This window comes from Arvicanthis niloticus, chromosome 1, assembly GCF_011762505.2.
Source record: "Arvicanthis niloticus isolate mArvNil1 chromosome 1, mArvNil1.pat.X, whole genome shotgun sequence".
NCBI lineage: Eukaryota > Metazoa > Chordata > Mammalia > Rodentia > Muridae > Arvicanthis > Arvicanthis niloticus.
In genome coordinates this window covers 136,072,316-136,092,562 of record NC_047658.1, presented here as the reverse complement: position 1 = coordinate 136,092,562, position 20,247 = coordinate 136,072,316, and the positions used below count along the sequence as shown (strand labels likewise).

The 20,247-nt window shown below is 44.0% G+C and overlaps 1 protein-coding gene across 2 annotated transcripts in view; it reads left to right on the top strand.

Moving 5' to 3' along the window:
- Positions 1-678: 678 nt before the first annotated feature.
- Glis3 (GLIS family zinc finger 3) overlaps positions 679-20,247 on the top strand; it is a 418,755-nt gene continuing 399,186 nt past the window's right edge. The window contains exons 1-2 of one of the 2 annotated variants that reach the window (XM_034519169.2): positions 679-1,320; positions 14,639-15,114. In XM_034519169.2, the coding sequence (XP_034375060.1) occupies positions 14,736-15,114 (379 nt within the window). In that variant the 5' untranslated portion in view covers positions 679-1,320; positions 14,639-14,735. Of the gene's footprint in view, positions 1,321-14,638; positions 15,115-20,247 lie in introns of those variants that run through there. The other variant, XM_076918852.1, reaches the window with a different exon arrangement.

Below are 20,247 nucleotides of genomic sequence, written 5' to 3'. Positions count from 1 at the left end.
AGTAGGCCTTTTTGTGACAGGCTTCTGAGGGCTCTGATCAAACCTGACAGAAGGGTTGCAACTTAGGTGGGATACAAAGTTGGGGACTGTTGAACTCTAAGGAGTAAGTACCACTGTACACTAGCAAAGTCTGTGAGGTGGGTGTGGCCATTCCTCCCAGCCGGTCTTCAAGTGAAACCCTTGTTGCCCCCCCCTTCCTTTTCTTCCATATACCCCTTGGAAGATGTCACAGGCATCTTCTCTGCATTCCACAGCCAGTTTTGGAATTGTCACCAGCATCCAATTCCACATATTAGGATCACCCATCTTTTCTTTTCTTTCTTTCTTTCTTTTTTTTTTTTTTTTTAACCATTTTTCACTTTTCGGTTTCCATCCCGCCCACCCCACCCCCCCTTTTACTACAAGGATTTCTCTCCTGTTCCGTGGGAGTTGACAACAGGTCCTGTTGAAGGGCTGACACTTTTTTTTTAGGCTTAAAAAAAAAAAAAGGCAAACAAATAGGTCCAGAAAGGTGAAGAGTCTCCCCGTGGTTACCCGCTGAGGAGTTTTATGGGAAGGAGCGTGTGCGAGCGAACGTCAAGAGGGAGAGACACTGGCTGGCCTGGTGACCAGGAGCCCGCCCCCATCCCTCCCCGCCCCCTCCGGCGCTCACACTCAGGAAGCAGCTGGCTGCGGGCCGGCCCTCGCGGCGGCCGCACACACATCCACACTCCTCGCCGGGCAGCCTCCCTCCCGCCCTCTTCCCCCTTTCCCCTCTCCCTGCAGCCGCGTCCCTACTGCGCCGCCGGGGCAGCCCAGAGCGCGGCGCGCAAGGGCACCGGCGCCAGGGGCCGCGCACCTCGGGGCCGCGGCGGGCCCGGGTCCAGGCTCGCACCGGCGCTCTCTAGCCTCGACCCAGCTCAGGCAGCCAGCATCCCGAGCCCGGCCCCTCCAGGCATCGCCCTCGGCCCGGAGCGAGGATGAGCACCCCGGGCCAGGCACGAAGTGGCCTCTCAACTTTGTAAAGACATGACTGGAGTGTGTCTGTGTGTAGCGCGGCCAGGGAGCTGATGCGGAGAGTCGGCCCGCTGCCCTGCCTCCTCCTCCCACCAGGGCCGCCGCCGTCGCAGCCTCGCGCGTGCACACACACGGCCCTCGGGCCGCGGTTCCGCGCTCCGGCCGCGGGCTTGGATGCGAGTTTTCCTTTCCGAAGGAGGCAGAGCCTGCGTGGAGCCCTGAGGGGCTCAGCCTCCACCCACGCGTCGCTAGTGCTGTCACGAGCGGGCTGGCCGGGAGAAGGGACCCGCTCGCCTAGCTTTGTTGTGGAAATCCGGTTACCTGGTAAGTGGATGCCATAGGAACTTTGTTCCGCAGGCGAGGGACGGAGAGTGAAGGCGCTAGCGAGTGTGGGGGCGGTCAAGCTCTGAGACGCAAACTCGGGATTAGAAATAGTTTCTGCACGCCGGCTTGGTGGCATTCGCGCGGGTTTGAGGACACGAGCACCCCAACTTCTCCAGACTCACCGGGCTTCTAGGGACCTAGGCACACCTTACTGTGGCTGATGGCAGTACTCATTTAGCCATCAAACTGACTGTCAGTTGCCTAAGAGCGGGGAGTGTAGACAGAAAGGAAGCCAACAAGGTGTGGAAGTTTCGCTTATGAGGGACAGTCTCCGTGCCTTTTAATAGAAAATACAGGTACCAGAAGGCTACACAATCAGCGCCAGATACTGGATGAACGCCGGGGTCCTACTTAGGGAAACTTTGACAAAGTGGGGAGTGATGGGGGTTGTTTTGAGGTCTTTAGTTCGCAGTCCGGGTTGTAGCTATCTCCGGCTTCCACGTGTTTGTGGAGCGCCACGAAGGCTGTTTTTCCACTTTTGCATTTCATCCAAGTTGGTGTCCCCATTGTTCAGAGAGGTCCCCGGGTTTGGGGGCACAGCTTAGATTAGTTCAGAGCGGTGCATCGACCCGCAACCTCCAAGTTTTCAACTGTAACCTCCCACGCCACGAAATCGCAGACACACTCAGACAGACACCAGCACTTCCCGCCGGGTTTGTCACCTCGCGTTTACATTTTTATGGGCCGGGGACAAAATGTCAGGACTGTTTGGGAAATGTCTCAGTCTCGAGTCCCGCTTCAAGGCTCCGGTCCCTATAAATGACCCTGTGTCTATTTTGAAGTCGGTCGGGACCACTTTCTGGAAAGCGTGAGTGAGCTGTTGGCTCTCCTAGACACACACCTTGCCCCAAGCAACAGTTCCAAGTTACTCACTAGAGCTGACAAGTCACCCAGGGGGGCGGGGAGGGGGGGACGAGGAACTCACCCAAGTGTCTGAAAACTTTGACGGGGCTGATTTGTCATCCTATGGATGATTCAAGTAGGTACCTGGAGAAAATTTTGGAGGTTTCTTTCTTTCTTTTTTTTTTGCAAAAGGGTTCTGCGAGGTCGTGCCCTTAGATCTAGTAGTGTGTTTGGGAGGCGACAGCAAAACGACACCCGTGGGGACGGGGAGGGCAGTCGCCCCATGGTTGGGACAGGGACACATGCAGTATGTACCGGAGTGCGGCTCCTAGTTCTCCGGGCGGCAGGGTCCCCCGCAGCCCGGCTTCCTAACTGGCGGCTGGCGGCGGCCTTTCAGCCCCTCACTTACTCAGTACGAGGTTGCACAACAGGAAGCCGGCACGAGTTTGTTTTGTTTTGTTGCGTTCGCTTGCTTGCTGGCTGGCTGACGCGCCGCGGGTGGGGGGGCGGGGGCAGAGCGGGGGCGGCCTTGGTTGCAAGGAGCACCACAAAGGATCCTGGAGCGTTCACCCCCCCGGACCCGCCCCTTGCTCACCTCCGGAGAGCCCTGGGGCTAGGACCCAAGACCCCCGCGGGGCAAAGGTGTGTGGGTGTGTGGTGTTTGGGAGGGTGTTGAGGACCCCAGGAGGGTTATTCATCCACTGTTCCGGGCGTACATCTTGGCCCCTCAGCCCCTCTGCCACTCCTGGCTCCTCTGCTCTGTGTACTTCCTTTCCTGGCTTGTCTTTCTTGACATCAGCTAGGTCCAATGGGATAGAGGGTAGGGGGTCAGTTCCGGAATTCTTGGGAGCAGTGCCTGCAGGGACTGCACTCCAGCAATTGCAACTCTCTCTCGCCTGGAGAGGACATCTTCCCAATTCCTCAGAGCTTTAGGATTTCAACCTCTCTTGAATTGGGGTTAGTGGTCTCAGGTGGCCCTAGAGTTGGTGAGGAAAGAGAAGTTTATACAGCTCCCCCCAGTGGACCAGTTCCCTCTGAGTTATGGGACCTGGGGAAAGCAAGACCTAGAGACTTATCTAAGGGATTTTGCCCAAGAACCCCTGCCAAACTTAAGCATCCAGAAAAAACACTGAAGCTCGCAGTAGAGAGCATTTCTTGGCCCGAAGGTGAACTCAAGACAAATGCAAACTCTCTTGTGTCTGTTCTGAAACTTTGATGAGTCACGATTTCTTCATTGGGAAGTAGCCAGGCCCGGTTCCCTAAATGTCTCCTTGCCCATTGGACTTCAGTGTTCAGACTAAATTAAGAACTTGGATTCATTGTAAAAATGAATTTGTGTTAGTTTACATCTTACTCCTTTTTCTCCTTTGTTTCCAGTGAGGCTATACACAAAGCAGGTACAACCTGCAAAAGTTTGCCTGGAAACGTTGAAGCCATCTAAAGAGAGAACTGTGTGAGAGGGCATTCCCCCCCTCCCCCCTTGCTTCTCTAGTGAGAACTACGGTGCCTTTACTAGAATCTGCCACCGTTTTCATCTAGACTAGCACCAACCCCTTCCCCCATGAATCAAAGGAGGCTTTAGTCCTGTGCTTACTGGTACTTAGTTCATGTCTTTTCTTTCCTGTCGAGAGGACTCCGGCTTTCTTGAGAATGAGTAATTAATTCTGTGTGCTCTGGGTTGATTCCCTTTCCCCTTGTTTCCCTTGAGGTCAATTCAGGTAGAGTGGCCTTTCTTCGAGTCATTGATTCTCCAATATTTCCACCAATTTTTATTGGCGATTCTACCAAAGTTCTTCTTCCGGTTAGCCGAGGTTGGATACCTGGGGTTGTTTGGTCAGTATTCCAGTATACCAAATGGGAAACAACTCCTCTTGGACAGACTCTGGAGTCTACCTGCTGGGTGGAATTTTTGCTTGACCAAAAACTAACGGGGGAAAGTTGAGTAAATGGGAGTAACGTTTTGTAAAAGCTCTGTTTTTATGTGCTGATCTAGTTCAGAGAACAGGCCAGTGTTCTCACTCACTAGCGCCAGCCTCCCTCCTTCACTACTAGTAAAGTAAGCCTGAGGACATTGTGTCTACATTGGCCTCTGGTGTCACAGTTATTGATCATTGCAGTTGGAATGTTAGTTTGTAATTCTACAAGATGGCAAGAGTTGATTTGAAGGAGCTGATCCAGGAAGAGGCACCAGAACCCATTCTTATCCTTTGTGAAGAAGTCATTTCCTGTGTTTCTGCAATTATCTTTCTATAGAAGAAATTATATTATAAATAAGGTGTCAATACAGGCCTAATTCTTTAACGTTTGGCTGGTTCACAAACTCAATCAGGACTGAAGGAAAAGACAAAAAGGCACAAAGGTAGTCTTTGTAATAAAAACACAATTTTTATTCAAGGAGAAAGAGATAAAGTGAAACCTTGAACATGGTATTAAGATGAACTGAATTTAAAAATGCCAAAGTTTAAGTTTTCCTAGTTACCCACTTTAGCCAAAGTTGACACACAGACCAATATTTTTTATTGAGGTAGAAGAAAATCCGTGTGGAAGAGCACATCTGTTAGCTTAGCTTCAGGAGCAGCACACAACCAGCTTCCAGCCTTTCAAGGAACATCTCTCACAGACACCTTCAGTGGCCGCCCTTCTTTAAGGCAGTGGTTCTCAACCTGTGGGTTGTTACCCCTTGGGGTGTCACCTATCAGATATTTAAATTACGATTCACAACAGTAGCAAAATTACAGTTATGAAATAGCAGTGATATAATTTTATGGTTGGGGGTCACCACAACATGAAGTATATTAAAAGGTTATAGCGTCAGAGAGGTTGAAGACCCTAACCTCCCATGTTCCTGTATTGAATAAGTATCTTTTGCTTTTGGAATAGTTCTGGCTTTGTTTGATCTGCACACAACTTTATAGTAGGTTAGACAATTCATTTATTTATTTTTTAAAAAGGAGATGGGAACAGTTTGGCTTAGAGACAGTAGTCAAGCATTATTTAATTTGATAGCATTAAGGGGGAAATGGGTCACATCTGTACCTGGTGACAGTCTTGTCCCTGGTATGTCTCCAGATGAGCAGGAACAATGCTGTAGTGGGTGCCTTGGTAGCCCTGGTTTGAGGGGCCAAAAATGTACAGTAAACTGAGCTTGGCTCTAGTCCCGAATTGACTGTGAAACTGACCATTAGGATGTCACAATTCAGGCAAGAATATTGTGTCTGTCCAGAGGAGGAGGTAGGATTTATATGTCAATTTTTCCTACTTAGAGAAAGGAAGAGAGGAGAAGTAACAGACTAGAAAGCACGGAGCTGTAATTAAACTGGATCTACAGATCACAGAGCGTGGGACTCTTTATTGCACCATCATATGCCACTTATACTATGTTTATTCAGATAATAAATGATAAGGACAGACTACTATGACATATCTCGTTCATATTCTCTGTGTAATATGAACAATATACATACAGTAAATACACACATATTTAAGGGTAATATTGAAGTATATGTATGGTAAGTCAGGTGTGAGAAGGACAGTGCATGGCAATCTGTGTAAATTCAAGGGCTTGGGGGGAGTTTGAAGGTAAATTAGACCTAACCACAAAACTCAGTGAGAATTTAGAGAGGGAAATAAAAGGCAAGTAGCTGTGATGCCCTGTAGAATAGTAGGACTGTGGATGAAAGACGTGTGTGGAGTAGAGTAGTTAACATTTGTAGGGTTCTTTTATGCTCTTGGCACTGCGCTTAAGAATATGATATACATTTTTCATTTATTACTCTAGTGTCATGAGCAGTACACCATGCTCTGAGTATCTCCCCTTGACAGATAAGAGACAGAGAGACCAACATAGGAATGTGAAGGGCATAAAATCGGCTTGATAGTGAATAAAAGTGGCTTAGAGGGAGTGGTGGCTCATTTGGTAAAACACTGGCCTTCCAAGTATGAGGACCATGTGCAGAAATAGAGGAATGTTTTCCCAACCTTTTCAGCATGAACAAAATCCTACTTCTAGAGCCTAGGTGAAAATGTTCCATGTGGTGGTGCACCGTGGTAAAGCCAGTGCTTGGGAGGCAGGGATGAGAGAACCCATGGGAGTCACGGGCCAGCCGGTGTAGCTTAACTGGTAAGCTCTAGGTCAAGACAGACCTTGTTTTAAAGAAGGTGCATTCCTGGGTTTGACACTTAAGTTGTCATCTGGTTTCCACATGCGTATGCAAATGCACCCTTCCACATTCATCTGCATGCGTACAGTACATGCACATGTCCATACATACACCATAGAAAAAGAAAGGGTTCTGGGAAACTCTGGAGACAGATTTCAAGTTAGTGTATAAGAGCAGCAAGCCAATTATATTCTGTCTTAACAAAAATTAGAAGCTTTTCTGCAAGGACTTGGGTCACAGAGACGTCACGCAGCTGAGCGCATACTTCAGATGAAGAAAGTAATGGGGCCATTCTTGTCTGCTGTGATCTCTAGGCCAAGAACATGAAAGCCTTGTGCCTTCCTTCAGGGGCAGTAAGCCTTACGGAACCTTAGATGGCCAGATAGGCATGAGCACAAGATCTGACCTTGTCCCAGGCTCCTCGATAAAGTGACCAGTATTTCCTAACAGTGGTTTTTACACTCCTGAGCCAGAGCCTACAGGTTTCATTTCTAGGCCTGCTGAACACTGTACACAGAGACCGACTAGAGGCGAGGACTAAGGACGACTCTTGCTGTTTTTGTGTGTGAAGAAGTAGATTAATGTTTTCCCAGCCCTTTTTAGCATGACCAATAGGCTCCACTCCTGTCTGTAACTTGGCTGAGTCATTCATGAAGGTTTAAACAAAATTTTTAATAAATATGTTGTCATGTTGGGTAAAGGCCTAGTCATTGTTGTGGACATTCATACTTCTTCCCTGATGTCAGTGAACAGAATTAACTTGTATAAAACGTCTGTCTACCAGTGACTAAAAATACTTAGGTTACTTTTAAGCAGTTAACTACAGTGAAGGGGAGAAATTGTTCACTACATGTGTGACAGGAATTCTTTAACAAGCTTGACTCTCTGGACTGAATGATCAGTTGTACTTCTAGAATCTTCTGCAGGTAGCTGTTTCTTACCCTTCTGAGAAAACTGTGGTTTTTCAGCTTTACAGATAGCTATTCCTGTGGACTGAGTGGTAGGTTGCACCAGCTAGAGGACAAAGAGCCCTCTTTTAATTTAGGCATAGTTCACTTCCCGCGGACTTCTTTGTGTGAGGACGGATTTTCATATTTTCTTTGCAAGAACGTTCTCCAGCCAGGTTCCCTGATTTTCTGTTTTTCAAAGAAGAAGCCTTTGTGTCTCAAATGATGGCCATGTGGGGACTTAGTCCTTCGGTGCAGGTAATTAATTCAGGGTGACGTCATAGGGGATGAGTTCATTTCTTCCCTTTCAGATTCTTCATCTCAGGATCTGATGGTTAACTCATATTACGAACACATTTTGAAAAGTGTAGTTCCCACAAATCGAGACACACTACCTCACAGTCAATTCCATATTTTGGTAATACTATCAAGATATGGCTTCACTTTTGGGATGGATATCTACCCTCTGCAACCAGGAAGATCTAAAACTAGTCAGTAATTGTTACCACTGTTTATGGATGGGTATTTTGTCTGCATGTATGTCCGTTCAGGTATGCATACCTGAGGTCTGGAAGGCAAGATAAGATTTTTGTTTTGGTTTTTTTTGTGTGTGTGTGTTTCTTGTTTTCTTTTGGAATTTTTTGATCCCTTGGATCTGAGTTAGATGGCTGTGAGCTGCCGGGTGGTACTAGAAACTGAACCTGGGTCCTCTAAAGAGTTGCGGGTACTGGGTACTCTTCACCTCCCCACTGTCTCTTTAGATCCCTTTGTGAGTTGTTCTGATGCTGTGCTTGTCAGTTGCTCTCATTGCTGCCTATTGAGTTGTGATAGATAGCAGTGGTAGAAATGTAACTTTATATTATTTGACCTTAAAAAAAAGCCAGGCTGGCTGGTGATGGCACATGCCTTTAATCCGAGCACTGGGGAGGCAGAGAGGCAGAGGAGAGGCAGAGGAGAGGCGGGAGGCAGAGGATCTTTGTGCATTTGACAGAGTGAATTCCAGGATAGCCAAGGGTACCCAGAAAAACTGTCTTGAAAAAAAAAAAGAAAACCAAAACAACAACAAAAAATAAAGCTGAGGCAGATGCAGGCAGATCTCTGAGTTCAAGGCCAGCCTGACCTAGAGTGAGTTTCAGGACCAGCCAGGGCTATACAGAGAAACCTTGTCTCAAAACACAGAATCAAACAAACAAAAGCCAAAATGTCAAACTTTCAGGTCTTTTTTTAAATTTTACACTATTTTGGTATTTCTTTTACTTTGTTTAACTCTGGGTATACCCACAGCTGCTGTTTGTAGGTGTTTGGGTCAGCAAAGACCAAATGGTTTTCTGACCCAAGGTTTCATTTCATTTTACCTGCCTGCCCCATCAGAAAACAGTGCATATCTTACCCTAGACACACTGTCTGAATACAGACACACACACCTGCAACCGTTCTTGACTATTACTCCTCGTGTACTCTGATAGTTTCAAATATATTCTGGTCTATTCTATTTATTTTATTTAAAAAAAAAAACCCTTTCCTTTCTAAGTAACTCATCCTACAGGCCATCAGTGGATTGCAGCCCAGTTTGTAGAGCACTGCTTTAAAATGAGTACTTTGGTAACTGGAGGCCTAGGAAATCAGCATACCCCAACCCAGGCTGGGCCACTTCATGAGGACCTTTCTGAGCTTTTTTATGCTGAAATTTTTTTTTTTTTTTTTGGTTTTAAGTTTATTCTAGGTTTCTTTCTTTCTTCTTCTTCCTTTTTTTTTTTTTTTTTTTTTATGATGGTGACTGTGTTTTTGGATTGGCTGTTCTCTGTAAGGCCATAGCTGTCTGTACCTTTCTGTACTCATTGATGAATTAAAGACTGAGGCCAAGTACGGAGACGCTTCTCTCTAAGTAATGATGGCTCAAGCCAATGGCACTTGGTAGAGTAGCAGGCTACAGGAGTCCTGCGGACACCCTGAGGTGTGGGCAATGCATTCTGGGGGATGGAGGAGTTATGCAGCTTCACTGTTGTTTCCTGCGTTGTCTCTCTGAAGAGTCAGCTTTTCTACTAGCCATCTGGTCTGGAATCACTGCCCAACCACTGTGTGGACCTTCAGAATCTTCCCTTTGACCTCCAGACTAACTAGAATGGATTCCTGAACTAGTTGACTCCTCCTCTGTCTCCTCTTTGCCCTTTCTTCTGCCTTGACCTATATTGTGAACTTCACAGCTATAGACTTAAATTTAAAATTGTGTTGCCAGTTATTTTATTCCACATGCTTGAGAAAAATTGACTTCATTTTAGAGACAGCTTACAAATACAAAATTTAAAATAGTTAAAATATATTGACTATGAATTAGTTTGAAGTTCAGATCCATAGGTACATCAAAGTCAGAGTTTCATTTTAAGAGAGTCCTTGATGTAGGTTATAGTGTCTTTTCTAAGTGGTCTTTGGAAAATTTGCTGGAATACCTGGTGAAAGGGTTAATTGTCTTACTGCTAATTAGTGTCACAGTGAGATTCGTCTGATTTCATGTTACCAGTGATTGTATTGTTTGAGTAACATTGTTACATACTGATGTTCAGAATAAATGTGATAATATTCTTACAGTGGTTATTAGGCCTTGAGGATACTTAAGTGAAAAGGTCTACACATGCTTCTTTCAGTTCTGCTGTATGGCTCAAATATGAGTTAGCTTTGTGATGGTGTAACTCCCGTGGCTCTGGAGGCTTCCCCGAGTATAGTTATGAACCCACACAAGGAGTAAACTATACCTTGCTGTGACTCTCTTCACCACAATATATGACCTTCCAGTTTTGGTCTAGAGAAATGGTACTGTCCACATCGGATACATTTCCTCCATAATATCCTCCAGCCTCCTGGGCTCCTGTTTGCACTTTCCTCTTGTTGAAATTGCAGACAAGAATCACTCTGATTTATTGGTGACATCTAATATAGCTGTGTTTATATTGTTGCCAATAAAATGACTTACATGATTGGTTTTTGTTTATACAATCTTTACTGAGGAGTCAGTCACCTGTGTTAGAACAAGGTACATTCTGCTTATTGAAATGAACTCTTGGGATATAAGAACATTCAGCTCTATCTGTCCTTGATTAAATTGCAAAATGTGCTTCACGCTGAAGCCGTGCATGAGAATACTTATATTATCCATCAATAGGTTTTTCATTTCTATATTATTCTGGCTACAAAAGCTGTAACAGGAGAAACCCTGGAGAATAGAATAGGCCCATTAAACGAGAAAGGCAGTGAGGTTGAAATGACAGAGTTTAATGAAATTATACAATCATTAACCCAAAAAGGGAAGACGAAGACTAGCATGTCATAGATGGCTTAGACACATACAGACACACACATGCACACACACATACACACACAAACTCGAGTGTACACATGCACACACAAGTGCGTGAGGTGAGCACATGCCATAAATGTGCACACACATACATATAAATATGATCATATCCAGGGTCAGTTTGCTCCCTGACCAGTATGTTGTGATTTGTTAACAGGATTTCTTTTTGTTTGTTTGTGATAAAAAATGCTTTCAGCATAAGGAATGGAAAATATAACAAAGGCTAAATCTAGCCTAAGGAAATGAAATGATGTATGAAAATTAATAATTAACTGGCTCATCAGATGAATTATGACTCTAGATGAGTCTATTAATGATATTTACTAAGAAAGGGCCTTTGGCTGTAATTGGGTACTATGGAAGTTGTTTCTGGAATTTTCTTAAATGGATGAGTGAACATTGTTTCATTTGTTTAATCTCTCTTAGTGCATAAGGAGCAGTGCCTGGAGCCCTGGAGAGAAGGTGGAATCAGGATTTTATATTTTGATCAAAGTTAACACTTTCCCAGAAAATGAGTGGCATTATGAAATGGTTTTCTACCTTAGTTTCCTTGGAGGTTAAGTCATTTCCTCTCTGACCTGAATTGTAGGAGTGTGTTTTAAGCGTTTGAAAGTGGTCAAAAGGAAAGATTTAGTAACTCATTAGCAGAGTGAACATTTTCATTGTGAGAACCAATGGGGCATAAAAATCTAAATCTGGCAAAACATCAGATATGAACCACCTGAAATTTATATTTCTGAATGCTCCTTGCCTTTTTCTTTAAAAATTATTTTTCCCTTTTTGTTGGTAGTCTTGAGTAGAATGTTTGGTCATAAGACAGGAGGGAAAACCTGTCAAAGTTTTTAAATAAAAAGAGGGAACTAGAGAGAAGGCTCAGTGGTTAAGAGCACTGGTTCTCCTGAGAGGACCCACGTTCGGGTCCCAGCACCCACATGACTCACGGCTGTCTGTAATTCCAGTTTCAGTGAATCTGACACTCTCTTCTGGGCTCTGTGGCCACCAGTCAGGCACATGTTGCAAATTCAACATGAAAACATATAAAACATAAGTAAATACATCTTTGTTGAAAAGAGGTCCATTTCATGGAGTTTTCCTCGTTAGGTTTGGGATACTACTAGCTGTGGTTTTATCTTCTTAGAATATTATTTTAAAGCTGTGTTCCTTTTTTCCTGGTTAGTACTGTCTCTGTGAGTGGTGTTAGGGGAGGGCCCTCTGCTCACCATTGTCTCCTCCCACAAATCCATTGTTTCTTGAGTTGTGTTGGTAGAGGCCACTGCTTTTGCTTCTATGGCTACCATGTTCCTCTAGATTTAATTGCTAAAAAAATGGATTCTTCATATCAGCTTGTTATTATAGTAGATGAGCGTTTTAAAATAATCCTTATTATCTATAGTATTAGAAAAAAAAAAAAAAAAACCAGAATGCCAGGAGACCACAGTGATTATGGTCAGGCTTTTACGGATGGAGAACTGTTTGTTTATGAAGCTTGTGACTTACCAGGGCAGGCCTCAGCATCTTGATTTCTCCAGTGTTCTGCACTGATGCTGAGGCCTAAGTCTTACCTAAAGCTGAGTGGTTTACTCCTCCTTTATTACCCTGTGGTCTTGATATCATGATACTGTGATCAATGGCTTAGTGCAGAAGTATATAAAATATTACGCTGTGAGTAAACAAAATTGATTTCTATGTACTAGTATCTAGTGCTCAAAAATCTGTTGACATAATTCACGTGAAAACTGGAATTGTAGGCATATTTCCCACATGGTTTGCTTCTTTTCTTCCATTTCATGGGTGTTTTGCGGTTTAACATAGAAATGCTGTTCACTTCATTTTTCTGGCTGCTTCTTTGTCTTTTAAGTATATTCTTTTTCTTCTTTAAACCTAAGGCTGTTTCAAATACAAATGGAATTTATAACAAATAAAGCGAAATAAATATTCATGTAGTACATACAGGTGTGAGTTCCTGATGCTTAATTATGCTCTTAACTTTTCGAATTTCCTCCTTGTCACCTCTTCTTAATGATGGAGCCTAATGTTGGGATACTTAGTGATGTGTTTTTGATCCAGATTTTGATGACAACTGCTTGTGTATGGTGCTGGTGTAAAAGTGACTCTTTCCTAACAAAACAAAACAGAAATGACCACAGTCAACAAATCTGTTGACACTTGCCACTTGGATGTGGTTTAAGTGACTCCAGTCATTTTGGACTGTTCTTCAGTTTCAAAACTTGGCCAGTATGGCATAATTATTTTATTTTTGTTTTATTGTTTTTACCTTTTGATGGGTAATGAATAAATGATTCCTACAAAAGTTCAGATTGCTCAGAAACCACTGTTTCATGAATGAGTAGTGAATGGATAATGGTTGCAACTCTTGCTCCGGATCAATCAGTAGAGGAAGAGATTGACCAGTAATAAGCTGTAGCTACACACACACACACACACACACACACACACACACACACACACAGTCGACAATGTGCGGGGGAGTTTTCCATTGTCAAAGAAGAGCAGACTTAGAGTCAGTTTGGTAGCAGGCTCTTCTTTTTGTATTGTAAATGAACTCCACTCATGCAGGTTTGGATACTGACTTGTCTGTGGGACCTGAAGTGGTGAGGGAGTGAGAAGAGAGGTTGCTGTATGCCAGAGAGAGTTCTCAGTGGTTTTCAGCAAAATAAAGAAATAAAGAGTGTCAAGTTTTATGGAAAGCATAGTGAACACTTTTTTTATTTCCTAAACGGATGAAAGAAACAGTTTCCTTGAAAACATTTTATTTCACTGGTAGCCTTCTCATGATGATTGGTGCAGTCATTTCTTTAGGAGTTGAGTTGAGTATATTTGTTCAGGACCCCAAGTGAATCAATCATACAGCAGGAAGAATCCCAAGACTCATCCGATTGAGCATGTGTGGATGTTACTCCTATACTCTCAGTCTTCATTTTCTGTGTTTGTTCAGCTGGGGTCGCTTCCCATGACTATCTTGTCTCTATAAAAGACAGATTTATGGATGTTTCAGATATCATAGGGACAGCACCTTGACACCTGGCCACCTCTTTGAAGCTATACCACAGAGTAACCTATTAGTGAGGGAAGAGCCTTCCTTAGTGATTTAGAACCAGGGAGCATTGGTGTCACCACATAGAAGTAGTAGAGAATGACAATCTGTAGAATGTCAGTGCATTTTTTTTCCTGCTCCCATTGGAGGGTCCCCAACAATATGGTATATACAGCAACACAGTAGGACTTCCTGTGAACATACTGTGTGTCCTGCCTTTAAGAGTTTGCTTCTTTTGTGCTTTCCAGGAGGTGTTGTTTATAGTGTTCTCCTTTCCCAGACCCTCACATAGAAGGCAGAGTATTGTGGCATTGATCTGTTTCTATTCCTATAACTCAGGATCAATATGGATCTAAAGCCCTGCTGCTGCAGAGATTTTTTTAAAAATAAGGTTATATGAAAAGTAATATTCCCATGCCTAGAGTTTTGCAAATCTGGGCACTATGAAAATGTTGCTCTCAGAAGGAACATCATGTTTGCTTTGCAATTGTTCACTGGGAACTTCAAAAGTTCAGTCTCACAGCTCAGAGGGTGGTGCGCTGAGTTTCCAAAGGCACACTGTAGTGAACATGAAGTGTATGGACAGACCCCGTCGGGAACAGAGTAGGTTTCATTTTGCAAGCAGTCATCAGTGGACTGGTGGTTGCTGCCAAGAGCACCGAATTGAGAAAGGCACAGATCAATGCAGTGATCCATAATCTAACCCTCCTGTGAATGCAGAAGCAAAGAGTCCTTGCCAAGGAGCTGTGTGTTTTATGATCTTGTTCTACACAAGAGGCCAGTTTGCCAGCTGTTGTTTCTTTTTGTCCCAGGATAAATGCTATATAAGTTGAAAAATTACTGTATCTTATTTTCACATTTTACCATTTCCAATGCCTGCATTTGTTTTTGTTTTAAACAGACTGATCACCTATCCCATGGATGAGTTACTTGACTTGCCTTGAAAGAATCAATAGTGCCATTGGATATTGATCAGCGTGGTCTCAGGGCTTTTCAGAATGAATGGAAGGTCATGTGGCATGAATCTCCACCGGACATCAAGAACCCCACAGGGTCCTGGGCTACTCAGCAGTCAACATATCCCTCCCATCAGAGCCCACACAGGCACTCCCTGCCCCTCTTCCTGTGCCAGCACACTGAGCCCCACCATTGGAAGTCTTGCTAACAGTCTTCACCTCAAGATGTCCTCTGGAGCAGGGATGGCTCCTCAGAGCAACATGGCCACGAGCCCCATCCATCTGCCTGCCCTGAGCCCCAGGAGACAGTTACTGGCCAATGGAAAGCCTCAGTTCCAGGCTAGTGTCATGGCAGCATCGAATACTATAAAACCCAAACAGCAAGAATTTGGAGACCCCTTCTCTCCAAATCCTGAGAAAGGTAGGATTGTCACTTTGGAATCTCTTCAAAATGGGAATGTTTCATCTGCTTCATGTCTGCTGACTGCCAGCAAGTTCTATAGAAAATACATGTGATTCAGTATTAGAGTCAAGGTTCATGGTCTCGTGCTTGGGAAGGGGTGTGTACTTTTGAAAGTGTGTGTAAGTGATAGGTACAAGTGAGTGGTGCTTCGGAATTGAAGCCAAGTGGAAGAAGACGCAGATCACCTTAGAAGGGAAATAGGAAGGAGATGACTGATGGGGCAGGAGCTGGGTGCAGAGTCTGTCTTCTGCATACATGTGTCCCCGCTCTGGCTTATGGGGGTGGAGGGGTGGATTCTCCAGGCAGTGGAGGACAGGGATTAACTAGAATCAAAGCTGGTGTTAGAAATACTAGAAGAAAAGCTTTGCTCAGGAGGAGATCACAAAAGAGACATTTTAGTTCCAGTAAAAAGAGGAGTCAGTAAATACAGATAAGAAAAATTTAGGAGGGAAATCAAAGAGGGAGATCAAGCAGGAATAATGCGTAACTTCCCCCCTTATACTGGGTATTGAAACAGTGGGTTCACAGTAGCGTGCTAGGCAACTGCTCTACCAATGAACTCTGACCGCGACATAGTATTTAAACGTATACTTAAAATTGGTGAGAGACTAGAAAATGTGGTTAATTTGAAATACAGCATGCATTTTTAGTTCAGTAGTGATTGGATTACCCTATATTTCAAATTTAAGAGTAGTTGTTGAGAACTAACAAACTATTTGGACAACATCCTTTCTCTAGCAGCTAACTGGTGTGGCCTTAATGGCTGTACAGTGCAGTGCAGATGGTGTGTGTGCTTAGGCTAGGAAGAAAAGGAGCCTATAGCCCACACAGCTACAGCCTTTAATGTAAAATGGCACTCTGCATATGTCTTAGGTATCTTGTCAGCTCGTATTAAATGTGTTTATATTGCAGTAGAGTTACTAGCTTCTGAATGGCCACTTACCCTGTTAGTTAAGGTGAATGATGAATAACAACAGACATGTAGCCAAAGGCTTATCTGTTTTAGTATCTGTGTATTTAGCATCTGTGTAGTATATGGAGTGTTTGACCATAAATGAAGAGATGAAAAAGAAAAAACCCACAACAGTAAACATAGATGTAGCTTCTATATTTGTCTTTTACTCTCTTATTTTCTTTTTTTCTTAATTATTTATATTTAGTCTTAAGTTCTGTTTGGAGTTGTTTGCTTTCCTAGAGGTACTAGTATTTAAGTTCAAGTAGTTTGCCTGGGGGCCTTTTCTAGAATAGTCTGCCACTGTTAGGCTTCTGGGCCCATGGGGTAGAATGCTGAGTTTCTTTCTACCAAACTCCACTGTTTGGTTTTAGAAGCACTGTGCCAGTGACACCTCTTGGCTCATCTTGACTAGGGAGCTGTAGCTTCCTTTTATAGGTACAGATGTCCACGTGACTGACAGTGGTAATACGATACTATTAATAACCCGCATTTCTCATCTCATGTATGTGTCAGGCAGCATGTGTGGACACAGACTCAGAGATTGCTCACCACAGTCCAGGGTGTGTGCTATGGTGATTTAACTGACAGAGGTCCAAAGAGAACAAGCTCTTCGGGGACACTAATTAAGAAAGAGTTCAATCTCTTAATATTACTTTGATAGAAGAAGTCATAATTTCGTGACCCTGGTTTAAAGTGTGCTTTAGGAACTTGGGTTAAGTGAGCTTAACTGAGTGGGTCATCGGGGCCAGCGTATCTTGCAAGGCATGTAGATAGAGCAACTGCTGCTTCCCACTTCTTCCCCTGAGGCTTGCTGGCTCCTCACTAGCAGACAGTGCCTGGCTTTCCGTCAGCATGCTTGGAGCGCAACTGAGTTCTCACAGATAAGAAGCTGGGACAATCCGAAGTTTCTCTTCTTATCCCTGAATCTTGGATACCATCAGTGGTCTTGGTGAGGCCAGAAGTGGTTGAATTGTTTCTGCAGATCTTGTCGGAATTCATAAATTAAGCCAATAACCAGTGGTCTGGGATTGCTTAATCTCCATCTGAACATTTCTCAAAAAATAATTATTGAACCTATATTATCGGGGGTCTACTGTTCTGGAAGACTTGCCATTAAGATGTCCACCCTTCAGGCGTTTTTGAGGATTCAGACAAATATATGGGCAGTTTGAAATGAAGCTCTGGGAGCTCTCTGAGAGAGGCACACTCGGAAAAGTGTGGCAGCCTTTGTGTGTGTGAGAGAGAGTGTGTGCACATGTGCAGGCAGATGTGTACAGATGTGCAGAATAGAGGGCAGTGTTGAACTCTTCCTCAGCCACCTTTCCAACTTCTTTCTTCCTTTTATTTTTAAAAGACAGAGTTTCTCCCTGAGGCTGGAGCTCACTGTTTGGCTAGAAAGCTGATCAGCACTTCCCAGGGTTCTTCTCATCTTTGCTTTCCCAGCTCTGCAGTTAGAGACATGGCTCACTACTCCTGGCATTTACATGGGTGCTGGGGAATCCGAACTCAAGTCCCCACATTAGCACAGCAATCACTTTAAAAGCGGAGCCATCTCTCTAACCCCATCTGTCAGTGAGAGGGCTCCCTGTCCTGGTGATAGGTGGGTGGAGGGGAGACAAGGATATCTAAGCACACACATTTGAAAGGCCTTGCAGTGACCTCAATTGTACGCACGAGAGAGTGTGATTATGTTCATGAATGAGCCAGCAGGGCGTGTGTGTGCACACGAGGAACTTTCTAGCATTTGTTTTGGGTAAGGAGACGCAGCACAATCCAAGCCTGGAGGGGTGCAGATTTCTACCTGGCTCCACGTGGCTTGGAGGTACAGAGTTTTATCAGAACTGACACTTGGAGGGAAGCCAACAGAACACAAAAGACAAAGAGTCTGGAGTGATGCACCAAGAGGTGTAGATGTGTCTGAGCTGAGGAACTGAGTACCAGAAGAGCTGATGGTCAAGTCCTTGTTCAAAGGCAAGCAGGCTCCAGACTCAGGGAGAGCCACTGTTGCAGTGTGAGTCCAAAGGCAAGAAAAAGAAACCAGTCTTCCAGTTAGTTCAAAGGTAACAGGTAGGAAATGATTGCCCCTCATGTGGGGGAAGGGTCTGCTTTTTGCTCAGACCCTCAGAAGATTGGAAGTCTTTCCTTACCAAGGAAGGCACTCCTCTTCCCTAGCCTGCTGATGTGCATGTTAATCTCATCTAGAAACACCTAAACATGAACCGAGAATGTCTTACCAAACATTCGAGCACCTTGCAGTCTAGGTAGATTGGCACAAGATTACCCACAGGTAGAGCCGCATTGCACTGTGGCACTGCACAGTTTACACTGCAATAAGAAAGAGTCTTTCCTGTGTCCTGAGAGTACTGACTCTCGGAACTGTATCCAGAGAGTTTAAGCTCTTGAGGATTGTTACAATGACAGACTGGTAGGAAGTATGGATTTGAATGTTACTTCTATTGGTTAAAGAATACCAATAGTATTCTGCTAACCTAAAAACACAGATAACAATGGCTTCAGCATCCTATGGTGTGAGTTCCAAATGATACCCTGAGGTTGCTGGCACATGCCACAGTGAACTTAAAGAGTCCTAGGGAACTTCAAATTTTGAAGGTATCAGAGAGGCAAAGAGCATTCTTTGCTTATCAGGTAAACGTCTCGGTGGTCACTTTCCATGGTAAATTTCATTCTATTCCTTTTGGTGGTCTTTGCAAAACCACTGTTTCAGCAAACACTTTTTATTCCCATTCCTGAAAGCATTATTCACTATAGAAGGTAGATATGCAAGTGTCTATCACAAGATGAATTCATACACGTATGGTGAAGGTGCATGGAGAGGCACCTCTAAGAGGAAGGAAATTTCGGCATATCCGCTAACATGTAAACGTTAAGTAAACTGTGCTTAAATGAACTATATCAGCTTCAAAGCATATGCATATTATGTGAGTCCTATTATGTAAATTCTTGGAATCTTCAAGTTTGTGGGGCAGTGAAGGTTACTGAGAACATGGGCAACAGGAATGAGAAGCTTTTACTCAGTGGGTACAGAGATTTGGGTAGAGGTGAGAAAGTTTTGGCGTTTGGTGGCTATTTTTTCTTTCATTAAAAAAAAAAAAAAACAATTTGATTATTTAACATGTAGGGTTTTCTTTGAGAGAGTCTCAAAAGACTGACCTGGCACTCACTTTATAGCTCAGGTTGGCCTTGAACTTGGGATGGTAACCCCTGTCTCTGCCTTCTGAATGCCAAGACTACAGGCATCAGTGAGTCACACTAGGCTGTTTTACTACAACTTTAGGGAACGAGTAGATGTGAGCAGGCAGTGAGCATGGAAGCATCTGCCTTGTCCTAAGGTTTGAGAAGCAGTGGAGGGCATGTATCCCTCCTGAAATGGCACCTATTTAAGAGTCAAACAGGTATGCCATTTTTCTTTTAATTTATGAATATTACATTTTAAAGCAGCTAATCAGTTGCTAGTACATAAATGCTGTTAAGTGTTTACACCTAACTCCTTAATAAACGTGGCTGTGAGGTGTTTCTGTGGGCCCGAGGCCACCATAAAAACACAAGAGACGCTCAGCTGGCCACATCCTCGAGTGCCCAGGGCCTGTCATGAGGCTGTTTTTCTTATGGCTGGGTCAGCGTTGGCTGTGCTGTACAGCTCTGCACTGTCAGGCCGGAGACTGTGGAGTGTTCCTCTTGGCTGCACAGTGGCTGCCTCAGTCCAGCTCTGACTAGAGTTTGCCTTCTGAGAAGAGGGGGAAGAAAGGATAAAAGACAGAAAGAAAAAAAAAGACTATTTCCTTCATTTTTCCTTTTTAAACAGTTTCTTGGGAGCCCCATCCAGTCACCTCTACTTAAACTAACCAGTCTTTTAATAAGCTACTTCTTAATGATCAAAATTCATGATTTGGTCTCAGTGTCTGTCTGTGTGTACATGTGTGTGGTGGTGTTTGTTTGCTTTTTTTCCTCTGTCTTTTTTTTTTTTTTTTTTTTGCTTTACATTATTTTGTACTGTGTTGTTATAATTTAATAACTAGTTGATTAATTTTCTTCTGAGACAAGGTTTTCCTATGTAATCCTGAATGGCTTGGAACTCAGTATGTAGACAGGCCTTGAACTTAGTGATCCTCCTGCCT